Here is a 20187-nt window from a genome sequence, read left to right on the forward strand (position 1 = left end):
GCCTCGCTAGGAGGCACGTTCTGGCCTCTTTGGTCACGATCTACTCTTTGGATCTAGCCGTGGAGCGCGCCTTGTTTCTATAGCAACCTCGCCAGGTCCAGGCGCTGACGGCAAGTGGTAAGGGTCAATATAGATTCGCAAACTGGAAGCCCGAGACCTGTCCCATTGTAGCTTCATTGTCAGGCCCTTTAAATGTCACATGACTTCCCTGGGCTTGATCCCCGCCTCTTTCCCCTCCTCGGTCCCTGCTAACGCTGGTGTAAACGGGAAGCTCCCGGCCCGGCGGACTAACTGGAGCACCGACGCTGCAGCCGGTTGGGCCAGTGCCCTTTCCCGGTAATTCTTTCCCAGCGTGACGCGCGGAGCTGCCGACGCGGCGGGGCTGGGAAAGCTGAGATCTCCCGTCAGTTCCTTGTGGTTCCCAGTCCCCGCTGGGCCCGGGGAGGGAAACCGGGAGCCGACGGGGCCCGGCCCAGGGCTTTCAGGGGCGGCGAGGGAGGGAGTCGCCTCATAGAAGGTTTCGATCTGCGGTGCGAGTCCGCTGCGGGACTCAGACCCGGAACGCGTCCCGGAGAGTCTCTGCCCGGGCCGGGGGTCCTGCCCTGAAGGCGGCAGCCTACCTGTCGGACAGGTTGTCACCTGGCCCGAGGCCGGCACGGTGGAGCTGGAAACTGTCAGCAAAAGAACTTCACCACCACCACCATCACCCGTTAACTAGAAGGGACTAGCACAGTGCATAGAAGTAATACAACCACTGTTGACTGTAGACTCCCCCCTGGTAGCAAATCTGTTACAAGTATTTAACGCCCCATGACGGCTCTTCAAGGGGTCTGTATTACTCATTCACGTTTTTATGAATAAGGACACTAAAACTTAGTACTTTTAACTTATCCAAGGTCATAGAATTGTGGAGTATGGATCCCAGTTCTAGTCTAATTCTAAAACCCGTGTGTTTGACCAGTACTTATACAGCCTTCACGACAGGACATGTCTTAAGGAAGAAACTGATTTGCTTTAGGATTTTATTCTGCACATATGCAGTTTTAATACTAGTCACCAGATCAGTTGATTTTATGAGGAGTCTGAGCAGCGTTTGTCTACTTGTCAAAATCCACCGCTGCTACAGCTTTGCCCCTCTTAAGGTGTCATGTTACCCTTAACACTTCAATTTGTGAAAATCATGATAATAAGTTGATGCATAAGGATGGTATTAAAAACCATTGTATGATATTACAAAGGTCGTAATCCTGGAGTGTAAATGTCTACAATACCCACTACCTTGTTCATTAACCAGCCAGGATTATTTCAAAACCGGATAGAATTTAAAACATTTTAAATCCATGCCAATTTTTCAGTCTAAACTGTGAATTCGCCTTTATATGGAAAACCAGATTTTTTCTCGCCACTTTTTCTGATCTGAAATTTTAATTTACATTGATCATTTTTCAATGATTGGGTTAGAGTGGCTTCTGATTTTCTTGATTGTATGTGATGAGAAAGAATATAGCAGAGGCATATTAAGTCTTAGCTGTTTTTAAGAGAGTTCATTATTTGAACATATTTAATGCCCAAGAACCCCACAACAATCCTATTCTGTGGTTGGCACATGATAAATCTTCTGATTTCACAAACTTATTTAACATGTATGCACTGGAGTGTTCTTAAACCATTAAAGTTTATTGCCAAGACAGATAAAAATCATGTACTGTATATGAGCTAGTCACTGATTATTCTGTTTATGTTTTCACATATTCACTTATTATTTCTTCATCTCATTCATTTTTAGTCATTTTAAAAGCTGTTCTAATCCAAGGATCCTGGAGAGTTGCTATTAACTCTTATTACTCATCTTTTCATCTATAGTAGTTCTTAATTTTGATATTCAACAGTGCAAGCAAGATTGTTTAAAAGACAGTCACACAGCTTGACACATTTCCTGCAAAAATATCTTTTGTTTGTTTTGTTTTTCATCTGTATATCTTATACCTTCATCTAAAAGACAAGACTGTCCAGGTTTCTACCACTGAAACTTACTGCCTCTTCAATCATTTCAGCTCTGGAAAGGAAGAGAAATGGAAGTGAAAAAGTTGAGCATTTCCTGGCAGTTCTTGATAGTTCTGGTTCTGATCCTGCAATTTCTGTCTGCGTTGGATTTTGACCCATACAGAGTCCTAGGGGTCAGCCGAACAGCCAGTCAGGCTGATATTAAAAAGGCTTATAAGAAGCTCGCCCGGGAATGGTAGGTGACATAAAAAAAATGGACATTTAATACAAACTAAGCAGTCTAAGCAGCAGAATGAAGCCTAACTTATGATTGGCTTTTAATTATAATTTGTCTTTTCTCTCTGTTTCTGTGTTCACTATATGTATGTCTAGAATATGTAGAACTTGTGTTCATGTTCTATAGTTCTCGGGGATAAGATGCAAAGCCTACATTTACTATGGAACTTCCTTTTAGGAATACTGTGGCTTCAAGACTTGCCATAGATACCATTAGCATATTTAGCATTAAACTGAAGTAGGAAGCAACTTTAATTTTTTTAAAACCATGTTACTGGGCCGGGGGTTTAGCTCAGTGGCATGAGCGCCTGCCTGGCAAGCGCTAGGTCGTGAGTTCAATCCCCAATACCAAAAAATAAAATAAAAATAAAACCATGTTACTAACAGTGGATAAGCTACACTGCCCAGGATATATTATCCCCAGAGAAACTCTATAAGTTTAGTGGGAAGCACCATTCAGCCTTATTCTATGTGTGTGTGTGTGTGTGTACGTGTGTGTACGTGCATATGTGCTGTGACATGAAGGATGAAACCCAATGCCCTCTAGCCCCCAGGCTAGAAAAGTGCTGTACCAATGAGTTATATTGGTTTTTATTAGTTTTGAGCTTTAATAAACAATTTAATCCCAGCACTTAAGAGGCTGAGGCAGGAGTATTGCTGCAAGTTCAAAGCCAGCCTGGGCTACATAACAAAACCATGTCTCAAAAAAAAAAAAAAAAAAAAAACAGTTTAAGCCAGGCATAATGGCACATACTCATAAACCTGACTACTCCAGATCCTGAAGCAGTAAGATCACAAGTTCAAGACTAGCCTGAGCAGTTTAGTGAGAGCTTGTCCCAAAATACAAAAAGGTAGAGCCACACAGTGGTAGACCATTGCCTAGCATGAGGGAAGCCCTATGTTCCATCCCCAGTATGGCAAGCAAAAAGTTTAAATAGAGGGGCTGGGGATTTAGCTCAGCGGCATAAGCGCCTGCCTTGCAAGCAGGCAGTCGTGAGTTCGGTCCCTGGTACCGATAAAAACGAAAAAAAGACAAAAAAAAATAAAAAAAAGTTTAAATAGAAAGCTTTCTGCCCTCAGTTAAAAATGAATCCTTTGGGACCAAGTCTTATTTTTTAAGGAAATCTTATAGAAAATTCATGATTTTATCTATGAGTTGGCAGGCTAGCAATTAGCAGGAAAGCAATAAATCTAAAACACATTATGGACACATACATTGATTTCTCCCATCAAAACTTTGGCTATGATGAAGAAGCAGAAGTGGTAGATTATATAGCTGGAGGGCACACAGCAGCGGGAGAGAAGGATGGAAAGGAGACGGGTAGCAGCCAGCTAGCTGAACCACCCACAGGCAGTGAAGGGTGGTTCGTGACAGGTATCCCCACTCAGTACCTGCTAGCTGCTGGCCTCCAAGTTCTATGTGTGTGATCCCACTGAAACCTTATCATTAACCTATATAGGAAGAGATTGCTAAACCTGTTTTACAGATGAAAAGATCAAGACTCAGAGCTGGTAAATCTGTATCACCTCTGGGTTCCATGATTTGACCTGTATCAACACTTGGCTTATTGTTGTTTGGTTTTTAATCATTTGCCAGTCTGGGCAAGGGTAAGGGTGGGAGCTTAGCATTCGGGTGGCAGGGAGCTGAATGAGGCAGAAAGCAGCCACATGCAGCTGACATGGCTATGCCCAGCTCTTCCTGGCCCTTTCTTCTGTAAGCAGATACATTTTAACATTAAACTAATGGCAGTAAAGGTAAAAAGTAGCTTAAAATACAGTATTTTGAATACATATTTTAGACCATATTTATCAGGAAGAATCCCAAACTAGATCATTATGTGTAATCCCTTTCCAGGGACTCTACACCATATTTTCTTTCAGCAACAGTTCAAACTCCTGCCTGTTGATGTTAGAAGCAAAATATATGTATCTGCAGTTAATCCATAAGCAGCAACATTCCTGGTTTTTAGACAATGGCTCATTATATAGTTCAGACTGGCCTTGAACTCCCAGCAGTTCTCCTGCCTCAGCCTCCCAAATGCTGGGATTATATTCCTGTGTCACCTCCAGCAAGAGCAACATTCTTTTGGAGATGCTATAGCCTTTGACAAGAGTTTCAGAACAGAAATGATAGTTTGAGGATACGGAATCTGTTGAAATACACTGCTTTGACTTTTCTGTCTTCCAGAGCTGAAAAGGGTTTTATGATATTAATTAAATGAGTCATCCTCTTCCTTAATTAGCTCCTCTCTACCAGTAATTCATCATCATAGAGATGTAGAGAGTACCATCCAGTGAAAGTCTAAAATTTTACCTTTGTATTTCTGCTGTACTGTTGTTCCCTGTTTTGACTGTGGAAATGGACAGGTTTCAGCTTTACTTCTGCTGGTTTCAGTTTCATTTTGTGATGGTCTCATATACATTGAAAAACAGCCAGTGTTTCCCAGTTTGACTTTCAGAATGAGTTGTAGCAGGAGAAGTGATTTAATTGTTAGATTATGTTTTCCTAAGCATGTTAAATGTTCCTTAGACTTTTACAAGAATATTCCCTTGCTTGGTGAAATCCTTTGAAATTACTTTTTTTTCCTCTTAGGAAAACTGTTTCTCTCCCTATAATTAAGTTTTATCCTAGACTCATTTCATTTGTCATCCTTATTAGCAAAATAACTCCTACCCCAAGAAAAGCAGATTGATATTACATGGTTCAGCGAACCAAACAGTAAGTTGTCATATCCTTCGCTATATTTCTTTTTCTGTCTTGTTTTTCTTCTTTTTAGAGGTCACTAGTGGCTGGTAAATAACCATACACGATGCTCTCCACACTTTGAAATGTAAAGGTTGCTGTTTGTGAAATAATTTCGTAGTCACTGAAAATACCACCAGGTGATGCTTTCCTAGGGCCGAACATTACCCTATTGTAAATGTCATCCAGTTTGTGGTATCTTCCCACATTTAGGATAGTGTTCCTTACAAGCTAGACGTCTTGGGGCCGCAGGCTTGCCGCCCCTGTTGCAAGACTCCTGTTTCCTACCCAGCTGCCTGTGAGGTTCTTTCTGCTCCTGTCCTGAAGAGCCCTTCCCGGCTTCTCCCCTACAGTTCTTTATGTTAAATCATTTGTCAGTTGCATTATTTTATCCACCCAGCCGTTAGTCTTAACTCTGAGTATTGAAAGCACCTTTTTTTTGTCATTCAGAAACATGCTTTGGACTCACCATCTCGTTTCCTCAAACCATCCTGTTTTCGTTATGCCCAGCCAGGATTTTTTCCTATGCCTAGCCAGAATTCAGTGGTTAAGGAAATTTTGTCCAAATTCAACAGTCAACGATTTGAAGTTTCCTTGGTTTTAGAGCAATTGGAATATGTGGTATAATTCATTCAAACATACTCTTGCTAGAATAAGTCGGTCATACTGTAATTTATTTTTCCTGTCCCAATGTACTTTGATGTGTTTTTAATGGTCATTTACAACCCTGAGAGTTGTTTTTCTTTTTAGAACCTGTGCTAGAGGAACTTGAGTGGACATAAGCAAAACTGATATGTAAATAAGATCATACAGACTCTTTTAACAAAATAAGATCATACAGAATCTTTTACATAAATAAGATCATACAGAATCTTTTAACAAAGTGAATCTGAAAAAAATCAATCCATACAGAACACTGACTTAGATATTATGGAGCTTTAAGGAAATAAACTGAGTCCTTTCCCAAACTTCAAAATCCCACAAACTTAAATAAGAATAAACACAAAAAAGATTGCGGAATAGTATGTGACTTCAAGACTGTTAATTGCCAGCTATAGGTAACAGCCAATATTGAAGATTAGTTCTACTGTTAATTAAATTCCCATGAACTTTAGGGTTCATTTTTTTGACCATCTTAAATATGTAACCTTGAAGCCAGAAATGTTGGCACATGCCTGTAATCCCAACACTTGGGAGGCTGAGACAGGAGGATCACCACGAGTTTGAGGCCAACCTGGACTACATAGCGAGACCTTGCTATGTAGAAACAAAACAAATGTGGATTAAAACCATTATCCATTTAGAGCTAAACGGTACCACAGGCAGACTAGTAATGAATACTGGAGTGCTCTGATTTTTGAAGGTCAGAAGCAATAGACTGCTGGAACCCTAGCTATAACTAAGCAGTTACACTGTGCACCCTATAAACTGCTTCTCCTGCAGGCCAGTGTAATCTAAAAACACCAGCATCAGGTTCACTCTTACGTAGGGAGGAAATGCTGGTATCTTAGAAAAGCCTTCATTTCATAGCTAAGGGACTGAGCCCCAACCCGCTTTGCATGGTGTTGGGGAGTAGCATACACGCACACACGCACACGCACACATCTTGGCAGTGAAATGCTGTCATGCTGTGCCCTGCTGCTTTGAAAATGCACCCTTCTGGGGTGTTTCGGGAGGAAAATGTTTCAAGGTGTCATTGCTTCAACTGTATTTTAGGCAGCTATCCTAACATGTTGACCCGTTTGCCTCTGCTGTCGTGAACTGTGTGTGTGAGGGTGAGAAGTAACCATGTGTGGAAAATGAAATCCTCTCTCACCAGCTGTGCCTCTGTGTTTCAGGCATCCTGACAAAAACAGAGACCCTGGGGCAGCAGACAAGTTCATCCAAATCAGCAAGGCTTACGAGGTACCGCAGCAAACCTTGGGGCGCATCCTTTAGCTCTCAGTGCAATGTGCCTCCCGTGATTGGCTCTCTAACGCCCTCTCAGAAAGTGCAGGACCTCAGGCCCTGACCCAGGTCCACATGATGGTAGAAACATCGTAGCTGGCCACATCAAGTATTTGGAACATGAGCCTGAACACTTAAGCTCTTGAAAAATCTGGCCCTCCACACCCTTCCCCCACTCCAGGGATTGAATCCAGGGCTACTCTGTCACAGAGTTACGTCCTCAGCTCTTTTCTTTCTGATTTTGAGACGAATCCTCCCTTAAGTTGCTTGATGGGCCTTGAATTGGACTCCTTCTGTCTCGTCCTTCTGAGCAGCTGGGATTCCACTGTGTGCCATCACACCTGGCTAAACTATCTCACAGTCTTTAATTAGAATTATAAGAATACTTAGAATATATTTTGTATTACTTTTTTAGAAACTTTTGTTCAAGTGCAGATTTGCCCTTACTTATTAAAATGACACAAAGTTACAGAAACACTGAAACACAACTTCTTGATAGTGTTCCAACATGCCAGCTTAAGTTACTCAGTCTGGAATATGCCTAACAGAGAAGTCCCTGGCTTCCTGATTTGTTAGGGCATGCTTTTCACCAGAAATTGCTTAGAACATAGATTAATTCATCATCCTAAATGGATTCTTGAACCTTCTACCTCAAAGTTTGTTTGTTTTTTTTTTTAATCGTTACTGGGGATCGAACTCACGACTGCCTGCTTGCAAGGCAGGCGCTTATGCCGCTGAGCTAAATCCCCAGCCCTAAAGTTATTTTTAAGTAAAGCAGAGTCAGCTAACACACAAGACGCTGGACTCAATTCTGTGGCTACTTTTTGATATTCTCTGTCTCCAAACCTTGGTCTAAATGATTCCAACCTCATATGGTACAACTACTCCAGTTTTCTTGTAATTGACTCTGTCAACAGTATGTGATGTTTTATTTGCTTTGCTGAAGTGCTCACTGAGATAGTTTCAAATCTGTAATGCCAGCATGAGTGGGACCAGCTAAAGAACTGAGATATTTTTTTTTAACTGAACTATTTTGAGTTTATTTTGAGTTTTTTTTTAACTGAACTATTTTGAACTATCATGAGTTTTCTTTAATGTTTCTGTTAAAAGAAGAATTTCCCAATATATGGAACCACTGCATTTGGAATATTTGGGCAATTTAGTGACTGTCTCAAAATAAAAAATTTTTTAGAAGGGGCTGGGGATGTAGCTCATTGTAAAGGGCCTGAGTTCAATCCCCAGTGCCACCAAAAAAAGAGACAAAAAATACATACATCATAATCTTTATTTTCTTTGTCTTTCAACTTGCTAATGCAGATTCCTTCACATGAAACTTCTTTCTTGTTTTTTAGATTTCTTGTGCTTTTTCCTCCTTGTAGATTCTTTCCAATGAAGAAAAGAGATCCAGTTATGATCGCTATGGCGACGCCGGTGAGAACCAGCAGCAGCAGCAGCGAGAGTATCGCTTCCGCCACTTCCATGAAAATTTCTATTTCGATGAATCTTTTTTTCACTTTCCTTTCAATTCCGAGCAACGGGACTCCATTGATGAAAAGTACTTACTGCACTTTTCACACTATGTGAATGAAGTGGTTCCAGACAGCTTCAAGAAGCCCTACCTCATCAAGATCACCTCGGACTGGTGCTTCAGCTGCATCCACATCGAGCCCATTTGGAAAGAAGTGGTTCAAGAGCTGGAAGGACTGGGTAAGACTGCTTTATTCTTTCGGAGACTGTCAGCCTTCTGTTGCTGGGATGAGCTGACATACACTGCTTAATGGAGAAAAGGTTTGTTTTGGCACTCAGTTTCCGAGGGTTCAGTCGATGACCAGTTGCCACCCTTGCATTGAGGCTTGTGGAGAGGCAGGAACATGGTGGCAGTGGGGACAGTTGCTCACCTCATGTCAGCCAGGACGTAGAGAGAAAGGAAGGGACAAGGACAGGATTTACCCTGCTAGGCAGTCCCAGTGACCTCCGTCCTCCAGCTGAGTCCCGCCTCATCAGCTCATTCAGCCCTGAACTCACCACAGATTAATCCATTCACAGGGTCAGGACCCTTGTGATCCAGTCACCTCTCCAGGCCCCACCCTATACAGCGCTGCTTTGGGGCCCAAGCCCTAAGCACCCAAGGTTTTGTGAACAATTCATTTTTAAACCATAACAGAGATATTGGTAGAGGAGAAGGTGACTGTTCTCATTCATGAATTTATGGAATACTGGGAGAAAACAGCGGGTAATGTGATTTCTCTTCATGGGTTCGTGGTTGTTGTCCAGATATGTTTTCAGAGAGGGGCCACAGTAAGTCAGTTTCATTTTGCATTACTGACTTGAAGATCTAACTATATAATAAGTAGCCAAACACTCAGTTGGGGTCATCCTGGAGGCTATAAGTCTGAGCACATGGTGTCAGTAAGTTTGCTATCCTCTAGAGCCTCCCATGGCCTGCAGATGGCAGCTTCTCACTGTGCAGCCCCGTGGTCCTCGCTGCATATGCGTCTCTGGTGTTTCTGTGTCCTTACCTCTCATAAGGAGACCAATTATGTTGGATGAGAGCCCATCGTTAACAACCGCATTTTAACTTCATTTCTTCTATAAAGGTTCTTTCTTAGCTCATGCTGCCATAATGAAATTCCATAGTCTAGATGGCTTCACCAACAGAAATTAGTTTCTCATAGTTCTGGAGGCTGAGTCCCCAAGGCGAGGGTGCAGCATGGTTGACCTTTTGGGAAGGCCGTCTTCTCAGCTTATGAGGGGCCACCTTGCTATGTCCTTTTATGTCTTCTTATAAGGTCACTGATCATGTCATGAGAGTCACCCTCGTGACCTGATCATCCCAGAGGCCTTTCTTCAGGCACCATCACGTCGAAGGCCAGGGCTTCGGCACGTGAGTCTGAGGGGAACGTGAACACCCCTCCCTGTGATAGTCATGGGGTACTGGCATGAATCACAGATTAGCCTTTGCTCCTTCCACAGTTACCACCAGGGAATTTTTAGTGACCAAAGGAGGATATTTAATTTATTGACTCCCAAAAGTTGGAAAATCGCTGAGGGGTGTGTATATGTGTGTGTGTGTGTGTGTGTGTGTGTGTGTGTGTGTGTGTGTGTGTGTTCTAGGTCTTAGTAGACCTATTGTTAAGTAACTAGAACAGGACAGTCTCAACCCTACAGGCCAAGGATTGTGGATTTCCATGGAGATTACAGATTCCTGGAAACCACTGCTTTATTTATCCTAAAGAAAGTTTTCATCTTGTTAGTTGGAAATGTTTAGGTCCTCCGATTTGCCAAAATGCTTTCCTGAGAGGGAGCAGAGTTGCTCTGGGGAGAAGCTAAGGGAGTGGGCGTCGCGGCTTCTCCACGTGGCAGGAAGTGGGCGCGTGACGAGTGAACGGTGTTGAGGGCAGGTGGAAGCCACCAAACTGGGAGGCGTCTTCATCACAAAGCATCACTGCATCCGTGCCGTCGAGGTGTTGTGTGTAGGAAGGAGCTAATGCTGGCCAGGATCAGAACGCCGACTCCACAGCACTGCACATGCAGGCAGGGAATGAGTTTACACCACAGTGAGCTCAAAGCCCGAATAACACGTTAAACACAGCAGGCAAACTTACACAGTAGGAGACCACACAGCACAGTGGGAACCATCAAGTGCTGCAGGCTCAGGCTCAGGTAGGCAGACCTTCATGCTCTGTCTTCATGTCCTTTGTCTGTGGACAGACAATTCACCTAAGTTTCTTCCATCTAAAATAGCCAGGCGTGGTGCAGTACACCTCTAAATCCCAGCCCTCCAAAGGCAAAGGCAGAAAGATCACCTTGAGTTCACGGCCAGCCCAGGGTGCATAGTGAGTTCAAGACCAGCCTGAACTACATGACAAGACTCTGTCTTGGGAGAAAAATAATAAGCAATAATGTGAAACCAACAATATCGTTATGAAGAATAAATGAGAAAACTGTAAACTAAGGACCTAATACATATTAAGTTCTTTTAATAAGTAAAACTTACAGAATTGCTTTTTTTTTTTTTTTTTTTTTGTCTTTTTCCTTTTTATCGGTACCGGGGATCGAACTCACGACTGCCTGCTTGCAAGGCAGGCACTTATGCCACTGAGCTAAATCCCCCGCCCAACTTACAGAATTTCTGATAAACTGATTTTCCTAGTTTACCAAAATAGTTTCTTTCCCCAGTACTGGAAACCCAGGGCCTTTTTGGTTTGAGACAGAGCCTCCCTAAATTGCTAAATTGCTCAGACTAGCCTTGAGCTTGTGACCTTCCCGTCTCAGCCTACCAGAGTGCTGGCATCATAGGCATGTACCACCACACCTGGCTCCAAAGTGAATTTTTTTCAGTGGCTCTTTTTTCTATGCAGTTCAGCCTGGCCTTGAACTTACTATATAACCCAACCTGGCCTCAAATTCATGGCAGTCCTCCTACCTCAGCCTCCCAAGTGCTGGGATTATAAGCATTCACCATTAGCCATGGCTAAGTACCTGTTTTATTAACCCCATTTGACAATTTTTCCTAAATATATTAGTGCATTGTCTTCAATTCACTGGCTCCCATTCACCACTTTAGACTTATTTTGAGCAGAGCCTGTTTTGGGCCTGGCAGAAAGCAAGGAGCAGCCGTGCAGGCTGAGGGAGCAGGGGAGGCCAGGAAGCGACGTTTGGCATTTGAAGGTCCTGGATCCAAACAGTCCCAGGGCTGCATAGAACCACAGCGCTGGACTTCCTCATGTGGTTGAGGATTTAAAAAAATCTCACGGTGCTTTTAGGTGTTGTGCTTTGTCATTCTAGTAAATCAGGGCCAAGCATATAAAAAGCCAGAATTAGTGTCACATATCTATCATCCCACCACTGGGAAGACTGAGGCAGGAGGGCAGCAACACGTTCAAGGCCGTCCTGGGCTACATAGCAAGATCCTGAACTACATACTGAGACTCGGTCTCAGAAAACTAAAAAAAAAAAAAAATCAGAATTAGCATCCATAGTGTTACAGAAAACAGACCAAACATGAGAAGAAACAGCACCAAGGAGGTTTGGAAGGCAGTTTATTACACCAGTAGGATTCTTCCCCCTAAGAGTCAGCCCCGCCTAGTGGGGTGCTGGGGCTTTTATGGGGAATCAAGGGGGACGTAGGAAGGCAAATTCAGTGCATTACGACTGGAAGGTTTGGGTGACATCTTCATGTTGCTAAGGGAGTTTAAACATTTCAGGTTATATCATAAGGCCCATACAAAGCATGGGTTATTCAGAGGAAGAAATGTGTTCCGTTTTATTAAGATCATCAGTTAGACAAGCTTACACACAGGGAGGAATGTTCTCTTATCAGGCTTGTTGGGGCACAGACATGTCTGCCTGGTCTTGGTGGGCCCTTGGCAGGCTTTATTTAAAATTCTTAATGCCTCTTCCATAGAACTAATATTTACTAAGTATCTTATTAGTCCTCTGCCCTGCCCCACCAAATCCTGTAGAAGCAGGCTGTGACTACACTTGTGGATTACATTGGTTTGTAGACCATTTTCCAATGTTTTTGCAACGTTCAGATTGCTTGAAGATCTTTGACAGCTGGTTCCCCCTGGTTGCAGTGCGGTGACACTGAGCTGGCGTGAGGACCAGCACCACAGCTGTCCTCTGTCTAGTTCAGGTATCTCCACGCTACACAGTTAAGGAAAACAAAGTTTCTGTGTTGAGTTGACGGGGGAGCAGCGTCCCAGAGCTGCGTGGGGCGGCCTGGGGAAGCTTGACATTATCAGAGTGACAGAAGTTGCCTGATTTGCAGAATATGGAGCAGTAGATCAGTTACTTAGCTGAAACCAGCAATCAAGCGGTGTGGAGAGAAGTAGCGTGTAAAAGCACCCCGCATGTGCAGACAGCCAGGTCCAGAAACAGCGCTGCCGCTGACCTGGAGGAGCTCACTGTAAGTCGGAGAGTTAACTCCAGCCTCACATTTGCGAATGCAGACTGATCAGTGCTGCGGAAGCAGAAGGTAACAAGAAAGTCATCTCGTGTTTGCATTTAACGTTTTTTCCCAGTTAACGTCCGTGTGCCAATATTAGGCACTAAAAGACACAATAATTTTTACTGAGCATTTCAGTTGGTTTTCATTGTGCTAAGTGACCTGTGTGGATTATCTTTATCCACAAAGTAACCGAGTCAGAGAGAGACTGTCAACCCTGTTTTACAGATGAGGAAGCTGAGGCTTAACAAGGTGAAAGGACTAATTTAAAGACACACTTCTTTTATGCAGCAACACTGGGGTCTGGACCCAAGAGTGTCACTCTCTTCAAAAGTAAACCTGGCCATCGCAGCCAGGAAACTGAAGTGAGAGACCCCGTGTCCTCCCAGCACACACAGTGTTAGCGGGAGATGCGCACAGAGATGAAGTGATATTTGATTCCCAGGCATGAGCATCTTCAAAACAAATCTCAGCCCAGGGAATCCCAGTTTCAATGACCACGCAGTGATTATTCACTGTGACTTCCTGTTTAAAAAGAAGAAATTGCCCAGTTGGCCACGTGGTGGAGAATGTCTATAGTCTCAGCTAGTCAGGATGCTGAAGCAAGAGCATTGCTTGAGTCCAGGAGCTTGGGCAATGTGACACAACCTTATCTCTTAGAAATAAAAAGTAAAATAAAATAATCATTCCTTTCTTTCAGGTGCTTGCTGAGTTACATAACAATCTCATACAATCTAGAAAGCTTTGCGTATACATCGGTGAAATACCTTTTTTCCTGCATTAGTTCTGGGGTTTTTGGGTTTTTGTTTTGTTTGGTTTTGTTTGGTTTGGTTTGGTTTTCTTTTTTTTTTTTTTTGTGGTACCAGGGATTGAACTCAGGACCTCATGCTTGCCAGGCAGGCGCTTATGCCGCTGCCTGGTAAATCCCTGGCCCCTCCTGCGTTAGTTCTGGGTTGTTGATTTTGTTTTATTGTGAATCATTTTGCTTCTTTGTAGTTTGTTTATTACCAGCTTTGTTTTGAGCTGGATTTGACACTGATGCATTCTTCCACTTGGCTCTGGGGTAACTCTTAAGGCATATTCAGAAGTAGAGAGAGAATGTGTATATGATCGTACCAAAGCGGGACAGGAAGGATCTCCCTGAGGAAGGCACTGCTTGTTTAGGGTTACACAGTGACAGTAAGTGTGCTTTGGCACATAAACACACAGGCTTGATGGCCGTGTTTAAACTGCGTGGAACAAAGACCTCTTAGAGCCCCCCAAAGAGGAGAAAATACAGTATTTTTAAATCCCCAAGGATCGGGCCATATAACAGACAGTTTCTAAAAGAAGTCTTATGCTCTTGCCTTTCTTTTAAAGTTGCTACTCAGGGGTTGGGGATGTGGCTCAGTGGCTGAGCACTTGCCTGACGTGCACAAGGCCCTGGGCTTAACCTTTAGCACAACAAAAATAAAACGAGGCTACTCTAGTTCATTTGGCTGGACACGCCCATCTGTCAGCCAGCCAGATCTTCCTGAACCAGGGTCAGAATCCGTGCGTGGGTTCACCTGCTGTTGGCCCAGCCAGCTTGCTTTCAGCACCTGCGCTTCAGAGTGGAGAGAAAAAGCCAGGGAAGCTGACATATTCGTGGGGCTCCGGGTCGTTAATCACAACAGGGACTGTGCCCAGCTCCTATGTGCAGCCACCTCCAGCGTCTGCATTTTTCCTCACCCATAAACAGTACTTTTATGTGGGTACTTGCATTAAAAGGAAGGGTGAGTGGAAAGTTCCAGGCTGATCTCCAATTCGGAAGGGCCCAATGTGCCCCTTCCACCCCTGGGCCTTTGCTTTGTGGCCAGGTGACCGCCCGGGTGACTCTCTTCTGTCTTTCCATAACCTCCAGGGTCTCGGCGCATGCGCCTGCTCTATCTTTGTTCTGTCTTCTGCTCACGTGATTCTTCATCCTCTTTCCATCCATTGTCCCATTGCTGTTTTTCTGGCTGCAGCATGGTAAAATAGTATACCAGACGTGACTCTGCAACATCCAGTTTCAGTTCATGTTCTGCTGTTGTATCAGCTCTGCAGCCCTGGAAGAGGGCACTTAGCCTCTCCGAGTGGCTTCTTCTGTGTCAAATGAAGGAAGTGTGTTGTCCAAGGTTCCTTGCTCCCACACAGGGACGTGCAAGGGTCACCAGCTGCCTGCAGAGAGGTTTGCTCAGGCTGTCCAGCAATTTCAAAGCATTCGATTTGGGATCCCTGCCATTTACTCAGCCATTCAATTCTAGGAATTTTCTAATTTGGAAATTGTCACAGGCATACAGCCACAAAGATGTGCAGAATGCCCTCAGAACCTGCCTTTTAAGAATGAAGGCCAAAAGCATGGTGAAAGAGAACTGGGGGTTGAACCCAAGGCCTTGACAGTGATCCCCAGCCCTTTTACTTTATTTTATTTTGTTGTTGTTTTGTTTTGTTTTGTGGCAGGGTCTCGCTAAGTTGCCCAGGTTGGGCTTAAACTTACAATCTTTCTGCCTTAGTCTCCCAGAGTGCTGGGATTATAGGTGTGCAACACATGCCCAGTTCAAAAGCAAGTTTTGATACTGTGATTTATAATAAATTTACAAATATTTTATTGTTCATTCCCAGTTCCTAGCACAGAGCTCCTAAGAGATCTTTTTCTTCTGACCCTGGTCTGTGACTCTGGATGCTGACACAGCTCCTAATCTTGGGATTTCCTGGGCTATTGTAGCATCTTTTGTTCTTTGAGGCAGATTTTAATGGGTTCCTGGGTAGGGGTGGTCACCAGGAAGACCACCCGATGGTGAGAGGGTGGAACTTTCAGCCTCACCTCCGTCCTCCAGGCAGGGCAGTGAGGCAGGGGTCCGGCATGTCAGCATGAGGAGGCCTTCACCAAGACCCTGCACCGCTGGGCTGGAGAGTTCTGGGTGGCAGAACACTTGCAGGTGCTTGCAGGATGTTATGCCCAGAGACGGTCATGGTGCCAGAGTAGTGAACAGTGGACACCCAGTCACCACCCCTGGGGAGGGTCTTGGTGTGTGAGGAAGCCCCTTGCATAGATGGTATGAGAAGTGAAGGCCTGTGTGAGTAGGAAATCTAGTTTGTTTGTTTGTTTGTTTGCTTGGTTTCTTGTTTGCTTCCACAACTTCAATATGTAACAATAAAGCATTGGTTAGTGTGCACCGCTGAGTCAGTGACCCGATCACTGCCTTTGGAAGGGCAAAGCAGGAAGACAGGCAGTCCCTGATCAGTCAGAGAGGCAGTGTGTGGTGTGTTAGCAACAGGGAGCACTTCCGGGTCAGAGTGCACACTTAACACCCACAAGGCCCTGGTTCATCAGCAGCACTGCAGAAGACAGGAAGCACTGTGGCAAGAGGCAAGTGAGCAGGTCACAGGGGACCCTACACACAGCAAGGACAGCACTAAATATGGGGCCAGGTCAGCCTCACAGGGAAGGACTCGAAGTTGCCAACAGAATCAGCTGCACGTACACCGAGGAGTGCACACTCCAGACTGGGGGGCGATGGGGAGTACTGCCAGTGCCAAGGCCCTGGGGCAGGAGCTCACCAGTGTATTCAGAGAATCACAAGGACACTGGGGATTGAGCCAGTTGAGTACAGGGGACACTACACTGGGTGTGGGTCATGGGTTTCATTCCAAGTGAAATGATTAGGTCTTTGCAGGGTTTGGATAGAGAAGTGATGATTTTATTTAAGGAACCATCTGGCCACTGTGTTAAGAATAGGCTGGCTGAGCCAGACATGGTGGTTCATGCCTGTAATCCCAGCACTTGGGAGGCTAAAAAAAAAATAGGCTATCTGGCCCAGGCATAGTGACACACACCCGAGGTGCTGAGGCAGATTCAAGGCCAGCCTGGGCAAGACCTTCCCTCAAAACAAAAACAGGCTAGGGATGCAGCTCAGTGATGATAGCACTGCCCTGGGCTTGACCCGCAGTGCTGCAAATGAAAAAAAAAAGCACTTGGGAAGTTACTGTTCTCAGGCAGGAGCAGTGGGGTGATTCCGAGGGAGAAGCCCCGTGGGGATGACGAGAAGCAGCTGGCTTCCAGGTGCATGTCAAGGGGAAGCAGCAGAACTCGCCGGCACGCTGGAGGTGGGGTGCTAGAGATGGAGACAGAAGAGTCCTCAGATGTTGGGATGAGGACTGGAAGGATGGAGCCACTGTCAACTGACCTGGCTGGGGAAGGTGGAGCGGGGTGGGAGACAGGATCTGGACCTTAGTGTGGAAGCTTGAGCAGTCACTTAGACATCCCAAAGAAAATGGGTGTTTGTTAGCTGCTGCTCCTCAGATGTCTCCAGCTGTTCAGAGGAACCAACGCTCCAAGTAAAGGGCTGAATGTAAACGTTAGGGGTTTTTGGCATAGTTGAGAGACAGAGAGATTTTTTTTTTTAAGCCTTTAGCTGGTCGTGGTGTCGCACACCTGTAATCTCAGCACTCAAGAGGCTGAGGCAGGAGGATCATTGCAAGTTTGAGACCAGCCTGGACTGCCAAGTGAGCTCAGGGCCAGCCTGAACTGCATAGTGAGAGCCTGTCTCAAAAAGAGAAAAAGAAAAAAGCCTTTATTGCAGGTATGGGAGGGCTGCTGGAGCCTGCAGGGTCTCTCAAAAAAGAGGGAGCTAGGGAACAGTTTTTATGGAGTTGGGCTGAGGGGGAAGCACTTGAGTGGTTTACAGTCTTGGGATTGGAGAGGGCTGGGCACAGGGAGCAGGAGGTTTATTTCTGGAACTAAACGCACAAGTTACTTTTGGAGAGATATACTCTGGGACCCAGTGCCAAGTTGGGTGGGTGCCACATTAGAGTTAGCTAAGCCCCTGGCTGGCAGATTCCCATCAATAAACATGAGCATGAGGTGAGGTCAATATCAGGTGACCCTGCCTCATCTTAGCTGCACGCATGTGCACAGCCAGAAGAGGCAGAGACCGTGCCAGAGCCTTAACGGGGTCGTGGGGTGAAATTTTAATAAGTCTTAATCACGGGCACTTTTTAAGAATATTTATTTTCCCAGGTCTCAATAATTTGTATAGAGGAAGATGTGCTCCCAAGGGGAGGACTGTGACTTTCTTCTGTCACAGAAGAAATTTTTTATTCATTTTTTTTTAATTTAATGAATCCTAGAGTTTTTGTTTTTAACCGCGGTTAAGCTGCTGAACCCGTGGACTGCTCTTTCTTTTTTTATTCCTTACAGTAGGAACAGTGTGTACCAAGTGCCTGTTTTTCATGTAAAGCATTTCCTCATCATGATCTGCTCCCAAAATTAGAAACAGCAGCACACCCTGGTAATCCCGGGACTCAGGAGCCTGAGGCAGGAAGATTGCCACCTGTTGAAGGCCAGCCTGGGCTATATAAAGTGAGACCCTGTCTTAATCAATCAGTTGATCAGTTGATAAACAGATAATAAAGATTCATAACTTACACTTTTAATTGGAGATTGTACCCAGGGCTTTGGCACTATGTCCCCAGCCCGTTTTTTTGTTTTTTGTTTTTTGTTTTTTGTTTTTTTGAGGCAGAGTCTTGCAAAGTTGTCTGGGCTGGGCTTGAACTTCGATCTCCTTACCTCAGTCTCCTAGAGTGCTAGGATTACATCATGTGTCCCAATGCCTGGCTTGTGACTCTCTAAATCCTGCCAGATCACTCCACAGAAAAACTGACCAATCTAGAATTCTGGCAAATGAAAGAAGGCTACCAGGGCTGTGGGAAGATAGTTTCTCCTGTTAATTCAATCTTAATGTCACACTGACACCGAAAAAGTACTTCCCATTCTTTTGGGGCCCTGGAGGCTTCATACAGCTCTCTGGTCCCTTTCAGGTGTGGGCATCGGCGTGGTCCACGCAGGCTACGAGCGGCGCCTGGCCCACCACCTGGGGGCGCACAGCACGCCCTCCATCCTGGGCATTGTCAACGGCAAGGTCTCCTTCTTCCACAACGCGGTGGTCCGGGAGAACCTGCGGCAGTTTGTGGAAAGCCTGCTTCCCGGGAACTTGGTGGAGAAGGTGAGTGAGTGGCCACTGGGGACAGTGGCTGAGAAGTGGCTCAGTAGGAGCCTGGACACTGACTGGGAGGACTCTCAGTGACCCTCGGGCCTGACACGTGCAAATTAACCCTCAAACCAGCTCATTTCATTGACATCCTTAAACGATGAGTGTTGGGACAAAGTACGGAGACTGAAAGGGTTCATTCTCACCAAGAATCATCTGTTAGCTTTTGCCTGTCCTAGAAATCTGAGCCGAAAGTTACAGTGATGCTTTTCTAAGCAACCACAATAGTTAGATCATAGCATAAGAGAAGAGATTGTTCTGGCTCATTAATTTGCTTATATAAAGGTATTTGTCTTATGAATATGAAAATATTCAAATTATATTCATATATTCAATTATATCTGTAGAAAACACTATATTCAATGAAATCATATTATTTTTGAAACTATAAAGACTTACAGTGACACAATACAGATAAATTTTACAAAGAAAACATTAAAACAAAAGAAGCCAAACAGTTTTTTTTTCTTTTTAAAGCACTTTTTTTTTCCAACTACATTAGGATAGGTATCAAAGTTTCTAGCAAAGGGCTTTTATTTTGCTTTAAATTCATTCTTTTAACATTACCAGAGAAAGGGCCAGGGGTTTAACTCAGCAGCATAAGTGCCTGCTTGGCAAATGCAAGGTCATGAGTTCAATCCCTGGTACCAAAAAAAAAAAAGTTACCAGAGGAAGATCTGGATATGGTGGTGTACACTTCTAATGCAAATACGAGGGAGGCTGAGGCAGAAAGATTGCAAGTTAAAGGCCAGCCTGAACTACTTTGCAAGACCCAGTGTCACAAAACAAAGCAGCCAAAAAGAGAACCTACAGAATTGTCTATCATATTTTCACATGCAGTATTCATAACTGTCCTGTGAATATCATTGTTCACGTGAGAAATAGCTTAAAAGGTCAGAGAAACCCACGCACTCCTGATGATAATAGCTGCTGGGATGGGTTCTCCAGCATTTGCAAAACAGCCATCCTATGCCAGGCGTAGAACACCTACCTGTGGAGGACTCTGCAAGCAGCTTCCGGGCTGCTGGGTGGTTGCTTCCATTCAGTGCCTTGGAGCCTGGAAGAGGCGTCCTGGCAGAAAAGATCCCTGTGCTGCTTCGCCAGGCTAGGGGACAACAGGAAGGTGTGGGCTGCCGGCCTGCAGAGCTCCTGCTCGTGTTCAGGAGTTGCTGGTGAGCAGGATGGGGTGAGGTTAGAGCTCTCCACCACGGGGCCTC

General features: G+C 44.7%; 1 protein-coding gene across 2 annotated transcripts in view; it reads left to right on the forward strand.

The window, feature by feature from the left end:
• The first annotated feature begins 204 nt into the window (after positions 1–204).
• The window catches only part of Dnajc16 (DnaJ heat shock protein family (Hsp40) member C16), a 37780-nt gene continuing 17797 nt past the window's right edge, over positions 205–20187 (forward strand). For both annotated transcript variants that reach the window (XM_063235554.1, XM_003471401.5), the window contains exons 1-5: positions 205–336; positions 2055–2239; positions 6862–6928; positions 8350–8677; positions 18741–18925. In XM_063235554.1, coding sequence (XP_063091624.1) covers positions 2073–2239; positions 6862–6928; positions 8350–8677; positions 18741–18925 — 747 coding nt within the window. In that variant the 5' untranslated portion in view covers positions 205–336; positions 2055–2072. The remainder of the gene's footprint in view (positions 337–2054; positions 2240–6861; positions 6929–8349; positions 8678–18740; positions 18926–20187) is intronic.

Source organism: Cavia porcellus, unplaced genomic scaffold (genome assembly GCF_034190915.1).
Source record: "Cavia porcellus strain 051 isolate PalLab524CR breed Dunkin Hartley unplaced genomic scaffold, mCavPor4.1 scaffold_25, whole genome shotgun sequence".
Lineage (NCBI taxonomy): Eukaryota > Metazoa > Chordata > Mammalia > Rodentia > Caviidae > Cavia > Cavia porcellus.